This window comes from Xiphophorus hellerii, chromosome 19 (genome assembly GCF_003331165.1).
Source record: "Xiphophorus hellerii strain 12219 chromosome 19, Xiphophorus_hellerii-4.1, whole genome shotgun sequence".
NCBI lineage: Eukaryota > Metazoa > Chordata > Actinopteri > Cyprinodontiformes > Poeciliidae > Xiphophorus > Xiphophorus hellerii.
Window position 1 is genome coordinate 22,261,027 of NC_045690.1, and position 13,517 is coordinate 22,274,543.

The following is a 13,517-nucleotide window of genomic DNA, read 5'->3' on the forward strand; positions in this document are numbered from 1 at the left end:
TCTTTTACTTTTTTGGAGGATGCATAGAGCAAGAATAGATTTCTAATAGATATGAGGCTTGAAAAATGAGGACAAATATTAATAAAGGTTTTGTCTGAATCTTAATGTATCAAGAGTATTTAAGTACTCAGAGGATGAACTGATAAAAAAGGACATCTCTGGAATTATGTGAAACATAAAAGAAGCATACAAAATATTTTATTATTTATTCCAAAAGGACTTGATTTTAAAGAACAAATGTTCTAGTAGTATTTTTTACCAACTGTTTGATGTGGGAGTTCAAAGAGAGCAAAACATCCGTCAGGATTGCTCGATGTCTGCATTCAGACACAAAATCAGTCAGCAGATGGAAGATTAAACACTTTTTTTGTTTTAGCATCCAATTTAATATTACACAAAGTGAGCTAAACCAAACTAAAAGATTGTTTGAGGTGACAAAATGGCTGATAAAGTGTGGATGCAACAGTTTACATCACAGTATCATTAGAACAAAAACAAATGGAAGTACGTTTTTGATAATTCTCAGTAAAGATTGTTGATAATCAAAATAAACAAGAGTGACCCCAGAACTAATCCTTGTGGGACACCTTTGGCCACATAAAGGAAACTGGAGGAAATGCCTTCAGCTCTTATATACTCTTCTGTTGAAAATATTAATTTTTTTTAAGCCAACCAAATGCATCTCTTTGATCGTTCAATAATGATAATTTTTGTGTTATTAAGGTCTGACCCACAGTGTTGACAACTGTGCAGAAGTCAATAAACAGTCTCAGGAAAACCAGACTGGAAATGGGATAATGTACAGCATTATAAGCAGTTAGATACTCTTTACTAGTTGCTCACTGACAGGAGTCAGATTTTAACCGTAACAGGTAACGCAGATCTTGGCAGGTAATCGTTTTTTTTGTTTTTTTTTGAGACGATTCCAGATATCAGGAAATCTTCCTCGTTTCCAGAGAGAAGTTCAAAATGAGTCAGTGCTGACTCAGTAAAATTAGTTGCTTTTGAAAAGAAACAGATAATATAACAGTAAACCAGCATTAAGTCATGGTTGGCAGGCCTGTCACAATAAACAATAAATCAATCAGCCGCATGATGAATTAAAAGAAACTCAATCATTTTCATTCGCTTGATTTTTCTCTTTACTCTTTTTGCCATAAACTGAATGATAAAAGTCTTCAGTCTGGTGCTTTGAGCTCAACTGTCCCTTTTTTAAAAAAATTAAATTTTGTTTACAAAAACTTCATAATTTATTTTATTGGTTGTTTTTGTTGTTTTCTTTATTTATTGTGGATATTTTAAATGTCTTCCAGTTCCAGTGTTTAATGAACATTAGAATTTAAAGTTTATTGAGCTTTGAGAATCTGTTCTTGCGTTGTTGCGCCATTATTACTTGAAAATGTTCTCAAAGCAACAATACTATCGTGTATCGCAATAAGTTCTGGAACAATTTATCATCCAGCAAAGTTTGTTATCATGACAGACCTAATGGTTGGTTGGCTGCCTCCCCTGGTCCAGTGTTCAGCATTAATAAGGACATTTCTGTTGTATGAACTCTTTTAATACAAAACAATGTAACTTGATGAAACTTTTTTTTAAGTCTTAGCACAGAAGAATTCAAACCGAAATGTTGTTTGTTTTTCAAGTGACAATTTTGCTAATTTACATATTTTTTGCACTATTTTAAGCATATTTTAATAATTGTTAATTACTAAACCAATCTAAATCTAGGGCACAATGGGGTTATTAAGAAAGTAAGATGCATTCTCATGTCTAATCGTGTTTTTAATTTCTTTAATTTGGTCATTACTAACGTGCACATTAACAAAGTAGGTTACATTTTCTACAGTTGCTGCAGAAAGTGATGCTGCCTCAGTGTAGAGTAAGCATGTGATTAGTAGAGTTTGTGATTAATCTGTTTACGTGTCAAAGCGATACCAATGTGATCAATGTGTTTACTCCTTGGAAGACTCCGGCGGGGCCGCAGCGTTCTCCTCCGTAAACCGTTCATCCCACTGTTTGATAAACAGATTGACTTGTTGTGCATGACTCACCTGTTTGTGCATATGAAAACACACTAGAAGAGCTGTCTGAACCTCCACCTCTCCTTTTGTCTGTTTGTGTCTCTGTCCAGACTGTGCAGCCTGACTCTTAAAAAGCTGGTGGTGATGAAGGAGCTTGATAAAGAGCTGATTTCTGTGGTCATCGCAGTCAAGATTCAGGTATGTATTTCTACGTTTTGGTATATATGTTGAAAAGAACCAATAAATTGTCCAATAAAAGTCCCCTGTGAGCATCTCATGAGGTCTAGTCTTGTACCTCCTAGAATGGTGTGAACATTTTTGTAACTTTTTCTTCCACAGGGCTCCAAACGCATTTTGAGGTCCCATGAGATTGTGCTGCCACCTAGTGGGTCAGTGGAGACTGACCTGGCTCTCACCTTCTCCCTGCAGGTAAAGCAGAACAAACACCACCCTCATGTTGATGTTTGGTAGAGGTAATGTGTTTCTATTACTATTCAGTCTTGGCTCTACATGTGACTAACGAAGAGTCACATGTAGACTCTGAGCACAGTACTCAGTGGGTCACTGAGTACTGTGCTCAGTGACCCATACTGAGATGTTATTTCTACACAGTAGGAGCTCGTGCTTTAATTTGAATAGTTTTCTGCTTTGGATTCACGAACAGTTAGAGAGGTTGCATCAGTTTTACATGATCTGCACCCAAAGTGAGTTTTTCTGAGGCATAAGCGAGCCTCCAGACCAGCAGGGGGCCCCCAAGAGAGCTTGTTGTTCTTCGGTTTTCGACAGAGCACGGATCTGGGATGGAAGTCACATCCAGTTGTACATTTGAAAACTACTTAGACTTTCTATCTGTTGTCCATTATGATAAATAACAAAATTACTCGAATGAAGTTGATAACATTAGTAGTACAGTCTAATTTATGATTATCTTCATAAATGGATCTTGTGTTCCACTGATTTTCAGAGATGGAGACCAACAGAAGAGCAACTAAGTAGTTTATCTTCTTTTCACAAGAAGCCATGTTGGATTGTAAGGTTGGAGTTGGAGTAAAATCTGCAACTTTCTGTAACCTTAACAGTCACTGCAGCTTCTCTATCGAGGATTTGTTTTGAATTTAACCAGAATTTTTTTATGACTTATTACTTGGGATATTATAATGTAATATAAGTTACTATTTTGAGTTGTCATTGTTATTTTATAGAGATTTAGTCAATATCTGGTTCAAAAGCGTACTATACTTGTTGACCTTGAATAGAAGGGAATAAATATCCCACGAAGCTTCTGAAGAAAACTTAACTTAGAAGAAGAAAGACGCAGGGCTTTTTCTGAGAGCTGTTTTTCTGAGAGCTGTTTTTCTGAGGTCTAACACCCTAGTAAATCATCATGGCTATTATCTATGATTCATTCATCCTTTTTTGATTTACTACAGTTCATCAGAATAACACGTCTGGCTCCTTATCGTCTCTGGATTAGTCAAATATACAACATTCTCCTCCCTGCACATCTATGCTCCCAGACTTAATTTTTTTTCTCAGTTTTCCTTTCCCCCTTATGGTGGCTTTCTCCTATATCCAACTTTGTTTTTCTTCAACATTGCATTATCTGAGTTTCGTTTTGCATTAACATGTTCTCGTGTAATAAATTCACTATCAAATATTCACTCCTTATATTGCAATTTAGCTAAAACTGACTTATAGGTGGTCAGATCCCAACCTTTCTTTTTCAGTATTGACTTACTTTGCGCAGTGAAATTACAATTATTCATGTTTTGTTTTTGGTTTTTTAGCAAAAAGAAAACCACCTGTTGATCTAAACGTCTCTTTTTACCAGATATTGTTGTGTTTTTCTGATTTTTTTTTCTTCTTGTTTTTGTTGTCCTTCAGTACCCACACTTCTTGAAAAGAGAAGGCAACAAGCTGCAGATAATGCTCCAAAGACGGAAAAGGTACAAGAACCGAACGATTTTAGGCTACAAGACTTTGGCCGTGGGCTCTATTGATATGGCAGAGGTACAGTGTGACCGCTTCACATAACGCTCATTCATCTTCAGTTTGTTCACTGCAGATTTAAAGTTTTGTAAAGCACATCAGTGTGTATGTGTGTGAACGGGAGGCAGTAATAAGCCTGTGCTGCCCTTTGTGTTGCCTGTCTGGCAGTCTCCGGTCAGGAGGGAGCAGAAAGGTGTTTCGGCTCTAACAGGCTGTTAGTGTCAGAAAGATCAGGGGAACGTAATGAGTGCTAGAAGCTCCAGCTACCACGCTGTCTGCTGCTGCTTCCTCTTTAATGACTTCTGGCCTTTTAGAGTCACACAGTGCAAGAAAAGCCTGCCCAAATACATCTGAAGAATACTCTTTTGTGTCTGACAGACCGAAATTATCCTGAAGCCTTCGCTAGCATTTCCAGGGTGTCACATGGTCCAGAGTGCATTGATGTGTCTTTTCCTCTTGACTTCTAGTACTGTGCTAGTAAACATCCCAGGTTTAGAAGCGTTTTAAACTTTCTCCCCCCCCCCAAAATCTACCCCTGATTAGATTAGTTTGTGCTGTGCTGTAAAATCCTAATAAGGGATACAGTTTTTATTGTAATGTGGAAATTATTGTTTTACATTAACGATTAAATACATTTTTTACATGGATTAAACTTGTAAAAAATGTAAGGTGGGTTAAAGGGGTGAATATGTAAAACAACATCTTTATCCTGTAAGTATTTTTGTACATAATATTAAAAAATAAACAAACATTTGGGGCAATTAGTGCTTAAGGATTCTATTTGAGTGTCATCATTTCAGGCAGGGGCGGTCCTAACCTTTTTGGTGCCCTGGGAGAACAACTCTTCAAAATGCCCCCAGGGGGCCATAGACACTCAAATTTTTAATTTTTATTTGAAAAAGATTTTTAAAAAAACTAGAATAATACTACAAACACCCATAGCAAGACACATACTGTATACCATTAAGTTTAAAGTATACAATTAAAATACAAGAAAATAAATGCTGTGGAAAATACATACTATTATAATAACGTATTTCTAAATTGAACTAATAGTAAAACATTTTTGAATTTATATGTACTACCATTGTGGTTGTGGCAGCTCATGCCGCCCTATATGAGATGGCGCCCTGGGTTCCTACCCACATCACAAATTGCTACTGATTTCAGGAAACAAACCAAAGTTGGCTCTGAAATGAACAATGTATCTTTAAAGACTCAATAAACTAATCACATCCCACCACAAGAAACACACAGAACACAGTTTCCTCTGCTTGAAGAAAGCATGGGTTACACAAATAAAGAGCTCAGTTTCAGCGCACATGATCCTCACACACAAAGGAGATCCCATATGGTTGAAAAAGCTCAGCGGGGCTTGTTAAGGCTCAGCAGCTGAGAGAAGAAAAGAAAAACACACCATTGAGCTAGAGTGAGGTTTAAAAAAAACACAGGATGTGGTTTTATCAAACCATAAATTCTTGAATTTTCAGCTGAACAGGCAAAGTTGTGGGGGGTTTTTTTTCTCCCCAGGATGCAGTGGGGACAAAAAGGCTTGTCCTGATTTTAGAGGAAGAAATGAAACACAAAACGTGAGATCCCTCCGCTGTGGCGCTGTTGAATCATCCAGTCACCCTGCAGCTGCTTGGCTGATGCCTCCAGATCAGTGCAGTGTAGCAGAAAACAGTGACCCAGGTGTGCTTCTAGTCAGAGAGCAACACATTCAGGCTGAACCACAACAGAGGAAAGAATGAAACACGTTACCTACAAATAAACAAAATAGAAAAAATAACAATTTGATATTTCCACATCGGATGACAGGAAACACAATCTGTTTCAGTGGAAAGCTGAACAGTTCTGCTTCTTGTTTATTTCTCCAAAATCAATAAGATGTCATGGAAACCGTGGATCTTTAATCGTAAACAGAGGCGACAGGAATATATTTATGAATATTTTCATTCTCTGAAACACAATATTAACACTTCAATTACAAGTTAAATTGATTACATTTGACCTTTTGTTGAAAAGAATCTACAATTCACTTATTGGACATAAAAACAAACAAACACGAAATCTAACGACTTAGTGGGAATTATGCAGGGAGTTGAGAAAAAAGATATAAAGATATAACTTTACAATTATGGGATTTAATAAAGTGAAGTTGTCCCGCCCTTCACCTTCTTTTAATTAAATGAAATCTGTGTTAAACATTCGTGCAGCAAAAATGTTTGCTTGTGCCACTGTCGTTTTAAAAATACTAATAAATGTTTCCAGAGGTCATGAAATGCCAACCAGCTAGCTTACAAAATAAAACAAAAATATGGTGTAAATCAACTGTGCTACATTTGCGCTGGTTTGTGCCGTAACTTTTTTCCCCCATATATCTTCATATATTTAAGATTTTTAAAAAAGTTAACACAGGTCACCAGAGATTGAGGGTTCAGTATGTTTTGGCATTTTAGCTAACAAAATGTTTATTTTCTTATTTAAAAAAGGGATTAAATTGTTTGTTTATATGTATTTTTTTTATGTATTTGTAATATTATATAAAATGAACTCAAGTGGTTGAAAAGAATGTGCCAATGTTTTAGCCGATCGATCGATTAGTCGACAGGAAAGCCGGTAACTAAATGTCCCAGCTCTAATTCAGTCTCAAAATCTTTATTCAAAGGAATGAGAGGAGAGAGGAGTCCATGTTTCCAGCAGCTTTTTCTGCTCCTCTGTAGAAATCCCAATGCTGCTTGCCTTTAATAAACTCTATTGGATCTGAGCCGTTGGTACAATGAATCCTCATAAAGTTCTGATCTAGTTGCCGTCACACGTTCCCTCCTATTCACAGCTGTATCTTGAAGTAGTGTCCTAAAATCCTCAGCAGCCCTTATGAAGTGCACTGGCCAGAATGAAGAGGCCTGACCGAGCATTGTGCTTGTGAGCTGTTCATCATTCAGAGTGGACAGGAGGATAAAAGTGCTCTCACCCCCTGGTCTGTTTTTACAATGTGGCATTTTACAAGCACATGCTTCACTTGTGTCTGACAGACCAACCACACAGTAGTGGTCTGTGTTCATTCCCCGTGATTTAATACTTTACAAGACTGCATTTGCAGCTGCAGTGTGTATTTTTTTATATATTGTCTCTACCGGCTTTGGTAGAGTTTCAGGTTTTCCTCCAGTATTGTCCTGTGTTTAAGCGCCGTTAATCATCCAAACACCTCTGACGCGCGTCCCCGTCGCTGCTAAAGAAAAGCATCCCCTCAGAATGATGCTGCCACCACTGCGTTTCACCCCGAGGGCTGTGCATTCAGGCAGGGTAGATGTGCAGGGTTTGTCTTCTGTCAGAAAGTTTCTGGTTTTGTCCTCACCTGACCGGAGCGCCGACTTTGGACATTGGACTGCAGCGCCCCCTTGTGGCAGACTCCGAGCAGGTCTTCAAATGGTTTTACTTCAGAAGATGGTGTGCTTTCTTCTTGTTAATAAAGGCCAGATTAGTGAAGTGTAGGATTAATGCTGCGCTCCAGTTTATTGGAAAGTGGAGCTGGGTTTGACTTCAGACCCGAGGTAACAGCGTTCTGGTTAAGAAGTCGGAATTCCAACATGGCGACGGCCATAAACATGGTTTCCAATAGCTCTGACAAACGTCATTTTAAGGTTTAATTTCTGTAAGTAAACACCAGTTTAAATTTGGTCTGTTTAGAGTTGAAGTCGCTACGTGTAACTTTGATTTTAAACACACTTTTGCTTGTGTGTCTTGTCAAATAAACATGTTTCGGGGCGTGCCGTGGCGTAGCGGTTGGTTCGACCCGTATTTGGAGGCCTTGAGTCCTCGAGGCGGCCGTCGCGGGTTCGACTCCCGGACTTGCCTGTTTCCTGTCAGCCTACTATCATATAAGGGACACTAGAGCCCACAAAAGAACCCTGGAGGGGTAAAAAAAAAACATGTTTCCACCACATCTTACTGACATTGTCAAGAGGAGCGGCCATGTTGAAACGCACTGTAACTGGAGGTAGTCGGAGTTGTAAAACTTTGTCATTTTTCCTCCACTTCACAGTTATATGATACTTTTTGTTGACCTAAACGTTAAATAAATAAATAAATTGAAGTTCATGACTGTTTTGTGACAAAACGGATACAAATTAAAGGGGTTTGAATACTTTTACACTAGAACTTAATCAATAATTACCCTTTCTCTTGTTATACTCTTGTAAAATAACTGTTTTGTGGCGTTTTAAGGATTCATCAAGACTTTCAGTCTGACTTTTACTGAACTTTTGACCAGTATGGTTATTTACAAGTTTAATCAAGTGTTGCATTTATTGCAATTTCAGGTTGTTGTGTTTTTTCCATTCGTTTGAAATCCTTTTGACATTGCCCCTTCTTCTGCATTGAATTTAGTTTTTCCCGCATCTCCCAGGTGATGCAGCACCCGACGGAGGGAGGTCAGGTTCTGCCCCTCTGCAGCAACCAGAAAGACACGCTGGGCAAAGTGGCCGAGATCTGGATCTTCTCCCTGTCCAGTCAGCCGATCGACCACGAGGACGCCGGCCTGCAGGGAGGGCAGAAGATCAAATGCACCGGTAGGCTTTTGCTTTTTTATTTCCCCACCGATTTTAAACGAGCGCAAAACTAATCACCCGATGTTTGATACGGTAAATAAATCAAGAATCTGTTTTTCCTCCCCTATCTCAAATTATTTTTAAAGAAATAAAAAAACTATGTAGAATGTGTAAACCTTTAACCTTCCTGCCGATTGTGTCCCGTAGATAACTACTCGGAAGAAGAGTATGAGAGCTTCTCGTCAGAGCAGGAGGCCAGCGACGACGCAGTGCAGGGACAGGTGAGTACATCTGCACATCAGTTTGACCTTTAAAGGTCATGAGGTGAATTGGTTTATAGATAATGAGGAAAAAAGAAAAAAAAAAGTCTGTCTCTCCCCTGAAGATTTCAGACATTGTCTCTTCCTCCTTCATCTTTCAGGATCTTGAGGATGATGAGTTTGATGTGAGGAAACCAAAGAAGCAGAGGAGGTCCATTGTGAGGACCCCTTCTATCACCAGGGTAAGAGATGCAAAGTGAGACGGAGAACTCAAAGAAACATGAAAATGAACTCGTGGCTGTGTTTTTTCTGTGCAATGCTCAGACAGAACACCAGACGTGCACACAAGAAGGTTTATTATTTGTTTTTATTTTCCTTCAATGTCCCTTTAGGGGCTCTGTAGCAATCGATTTCAGATAAAAACCTTCAAAGAAATACTTTTAACAACAGATACCTCAGTGTTGCTTGGCCTCAGTGTTTATACAGTGCCAAAAAAGTAAATGTATTTTTTTTTTAAATCTACTGTAAAAAAATGTTAGATGCAACATTTTCCAAGATCTCTGGTTTCCTCTTGTCATCTACTCATTCACTTACACGCTAAAGTAAATCTTTGTGCGCCTGAATCTGCCTTTACTTGCTGTATTAAACCTAGTTTAAATACAGAGTGTTTTCAAATGAATCCTGTTTTTACTGCTGAAAATATATGAAATATCTTTTTTCAGATTTCTCCCACTGAACCCCAAATAAACAAGCCAACTGGATGCCTTTCGCTTAACGAGAAAGAAAACATTTGGAGTTTTTAATCTACGATCCCATTCCTACAAAACAAAACAAAAAAATCTGATTATTTGTTTGTAGCTAAAATAGTTCTTTCTTAATTTACTGCTGGATAGGTAAAAAAAAAAAGAAGAAAGAAAACCTTTGGTGATTTTAGTTTTTAAAAATGTAATTTTTTTGGTCCACAGATACTTTTGAGCTGTAGATTTTGACCGACAAAAAGTTTGGACACCCATACTCTTCGGTGTCTCTACATAATGTCACGCTATATGCTAGAAAATGTGTATGTTTCCATGGAGACATTGATTAGGAAGGATTAGCTTCCTTTTCTCTTCTAAAGAAATCCATCCCCACAGGATAATGCTACCACCGCCGTGTTTCTCCTTGTTAGCTTTACGCGCCGTTCTGAACCAGAGGCGTGTCTCACACTGACTCTGTGGGTTTCTCTTCCTGCATTTTAGCAGCAGAACTTTAAGCAGCGGGTGGTGGCGCTGCTGAAGCGCTTCAGAGTTTCTGATGAGGTACGTTTTCTTCTTTTTTTGTTTTATCTCGTGACTTCCAGAGAGTCTCTGCTTCTCTTGTGACTAACCAGTGTTTGATGTGTGTGTGCTTGCGAAGGTGCTGGACTCGGAGCAGGACCCGGCGGAGCCGCCTCCTGAGGTGGAGGAGGAGGATCTGGACCTGGACAGTGTGGAGTTTGAGAACCCCAGCGACAGCTGCCCGGAGCTGGACGATGATGACAGCGTCCTCAGCACGCCAAAACCCAAACTAAAGTGAGCTGTGGGCCCATCTGATGTCTCTAGTTACCAATCTGTTGGCATTTTATGAATTATAAAACGGTTCTGCATGCTTAGTATAAGCCAAGAGGAATTGGAAAAAGTAAATGTGTATGTGAACATTATGTGTGTTTGCCTGTTTAAAGTCAAGGAGACAATGAAGTAATAAAGGATAGACAGGGAAGAAATCATTAAAGAAAGCAAGGAAGCAAGATAAAAGGAAGGAAGGAAAGAAAGTAGGAAGAAAGGAAAGAAAGCAGGACACAAGACAAGGAAATTCATACTTTGTTGTTAATAATAAAGCATCAATATCCATATTTGAGCTCCAAACTTTTCCAAACTGCTCAGGACACCTGTGAGTGAGACATCAGAAAATTCATCCCTGCTTGTTTCCCTCAGTGCCTCCCAGATGCTTTACGTCTTCAGAATACTGAAAACTTATAACCTGTCGTCTTCTGGGAACTTTCCTCCAGCGCTAACAGGCTCCTTCACACTCAGATGGGAGTGTGAAAAATAAATTAAACCTGCAGGGATCTTTTAGCCGAGTCGTGTTTATGGCCGACCCTGTGAATCATCTGTGAAGAGATGAAACATTTGGAATGCAACGTGTTTGATCTCATCCATGTTTCAGGCCATATTTCGAGGGACTGTCCCTCTCCAGCTCCCAGACGGAGATCGGCAGCATCCACAGCAGCCGGAGCCACAGAGAGCCGCCGAGCCCGGTTAGTTACCCACCTTCTATCTATTAAAGACCTGATTTAAAATATCATTCCGATGTTTTAAGTACACAAGCATTCAATAAATTAGAGTGTTATTGAAAAGTCCATTTATTTCAGAAACTTTATCACTTACTGAAACAGATTAATCTCACACAGATGGATGTTTGAATGATTACAGTTTAATAAAATCATGACATTTAAAATGACAATATTACCAATAAATAAAACTATTTAAATAGAGAAATGTGGGGTTAATAAAAAGTATGTTGTCAATTTTCAAAGGGAACTTTTAATCTGACAAAATGTTTTGTTGTTTTTCTTTGTTTTTTTTTCAGTCGGTGCATAATGTCCTGCATGGTGTTTTATCTTACTTCATGTTGTCAAATAGGTTCTGTTTAAGTGATTTCTCAGTTCTAAAGGTCAGGCTGCAGCAGGGCTTTAATTGAAGGTTTAGGAGTGTCCTAGTTAAAGTCCAGATTTAAATCTGATTGAGCTACAGTGGTAAAGCCTTACAGGCAGTTCATGATTGAGAATCTTCAAGCATGGCTGAAATTTGAGAAGAGTTGGGACCAAATTCCTCCAAATTGATAGAAAAAAACCTTATTGCTACTGACAGTTGATGGTATAAAAGGTGGAACTAGTGGGTTTAACTTTTCCCTACAAGTTGCAGTTGGTTTGGATCTCATCTTTTCCCTGATAAGTGAGATCAAAATTCGAAAACTGCATTTTGTCGCTTTCTTTTCCACCTGTCAATCTCTGTAAGACCTGCTGAACTAAGAATCATCTTCAGATGTTCACCAATTCTGACTTTCCGCCTGTGAAATGAACATTCCCGAGACTCAGTCACAATCAAGTCTGTTTTTCTTCCTTCCACCTCACTTTAGCTTGATCTGGACAAAACCAAGTGCGGCGACACTGCGTTCGCCGACGATGGCGGCCGTGACAACGCCACCTTTGTGAGTACAGACTCACGGAGGTACCTTCACCTTCGACTCACAACCTAAACATCTGGTCGGTTTTATTATTTTTTCCGTCTTCCTCCAGGAGCAACCCGAGGCGGTGACTCCCACCACGGAGCTGGAAATGGACAACATGGACACGTTTCTAGAGAGACTGCCACCGAGTGGCAAAATGACCAAGACAGAGTCGCTTATCATTTCATCCAACAGGTATTATTTCCTTAACCGCCTTCCTATCGGAACCAAGAGAGTGCGCTTTATGGAAGAAATACTGAGAAGCAGGGGCGTCACTAGGTTTTAATAAGGGGGGGGGGCTTAGCCATTGTGAGCAAAGGTACAAAATTTCTTAAACAGCAACAAAAACAGCGAAGTTGCTTTTCCACTTTTGAAATAGTGGAAATAAATACTTCTTCTACTGTAAACTGCAAATCACTATAATAAAATGGTTTCCTAGGAAAAGTTGCTGAGGTAATTATAATTTTTTTGTGACTCTACACCCATTCAAGTACATTTGTTCAAAGTTTCATGCTTGTTTCATCTTCCAAATAATTCCTGTTACATTGTACGCCGATCTCAGAGTTTATTAGACTATGCAAAAAATGAAAACTGACAGATTTAAGATCACATTTTAACTAAAAATGATTAATTTATATGACTATTTATTTAAACTCATATTTTGGCCACATCATAATGAGTTTACTGGCAGTTTTTTGTAAAAGAAAACAAACAAACAAAAAAAAACCCAACAACAACAACATTTAAAGTGGGCTTCAGAATATTTCAAGGGGGTGTCCGCAACCCTAAAATAAGCCACTGCTCAGAAAGTATCTCTATGGTAAATGTAATGGATAAGCTGGTGAATTACTGCCCCCTGCTGGTGAGTCTTTATGTCCTGTTTTCCTTTTTCAGGCAGGAAGCGAAGTTGGCAGGGCGGCGAGGTCGGAGCACGTCCCTGAAGGAGCGCCAGCCCAGCAGGCCCCAGAACGAGAGGGCCAACAGCCTGGACAACGAGCGGTCCCTGGACACACGGTGCCACCTACAGGTAGGGGAACGAAGCTGCAGCTTCTTATCCTCAGCTTCTTCCTGTGATTATAGCAGATTTCAAGTGTCTTCTCAAGGTTTTTTATTTTTATTGTATTAAGCCACTATAATAACAATAAAAGTAATAATATTGAGATTAAATCGACAGAAAATGCATCCTGAGTTTTGACGTTATTTTTGCTGTTTTGTGTTTGTCCAGATCCCGAGAAAAACAGTTTATGACCAACTGAACCACATCCTGGTGTCCGATAACCACCTTCCTGACAGCATCATCCTCATCAACACGTCAGAATGGCAAGGTCAGGTAAGGTCTTCAGAAGATGAACGAGACGGAAAGGTCAAACTCCTGAACACCAGCCGCTTAACATCATCCAATCAGAGACAAGTCACCTGTTAAAGCTCGAACCGACAACTTGAAACTA

General features: G+C 39.0%; 1 protein-coding gene across 5 annotated transcripts in view; it reads left to right on the forward strand.

The window, feature by feature from the left end:
* pacs2 (phosphofurin acidic cluster sorting protein 2) overlaps window positions 1-13,517 on the forward strand; it is a 69,430-nt gene that overhangs the window by 41,332 nt on the left and 14,581 nt on the right. For 3 of the 5 annotated variants that reach the window (XM_032548033.1, XM_032548035.1, XM_032548036.1), the window contains 13 exons: window positions 2,135-2,222; window positions 2,364-2,453; window positions 3,909-4,034; window positions 8,422-8,584; window positions 8,771-8,844; window positions 8,985-9,065; window positions 10,062-10,121; window positions 10,219-10,373; window positions 11,008-11,098; window positions 11,980-12,051; window positions 12,140-12,264; window positions 12,964-13,096; window positions 13,295-13,399. In XM_032548033.1, the coding sequence (XP_032403924.1) occupies window positions 2,135-2,222; window positions 2,364-2,453; window positions 3,909-4,034; window positions 8,422-8,584; window positions 8,771-8,844; window positions 8,985-9,065; window positions 10,062-10,121; window positions 10,219-10,373; window positions 11,008-11,098; window positions 11,980-12,051; window positions 12,140-12,264; window positions 12,964-13,096; window positions 13,295-13,399 (1,363 nt within the window). Of the gene's footprint in view, window positions 1-2,134; window positions 2,223-2,363; window positions 2,454-3,908; window positions 4,035-8,402; window positions 8,585-8,770; window positions 8,845-8,984; window positions 9,066-10,061; window positions 10,122-10,218; window positions 10,374-11,007; window positions 11,099-11,979; window positions 12,052-12,139; window positions 12,265-12,963; window positions 13,097-13,294; window positions 13,400-13,517 lie in introns of those variants that run through there. The other 2 variants (XM_032548034.1, XM_032548037.1) reach the window with 2 other exon arrangements.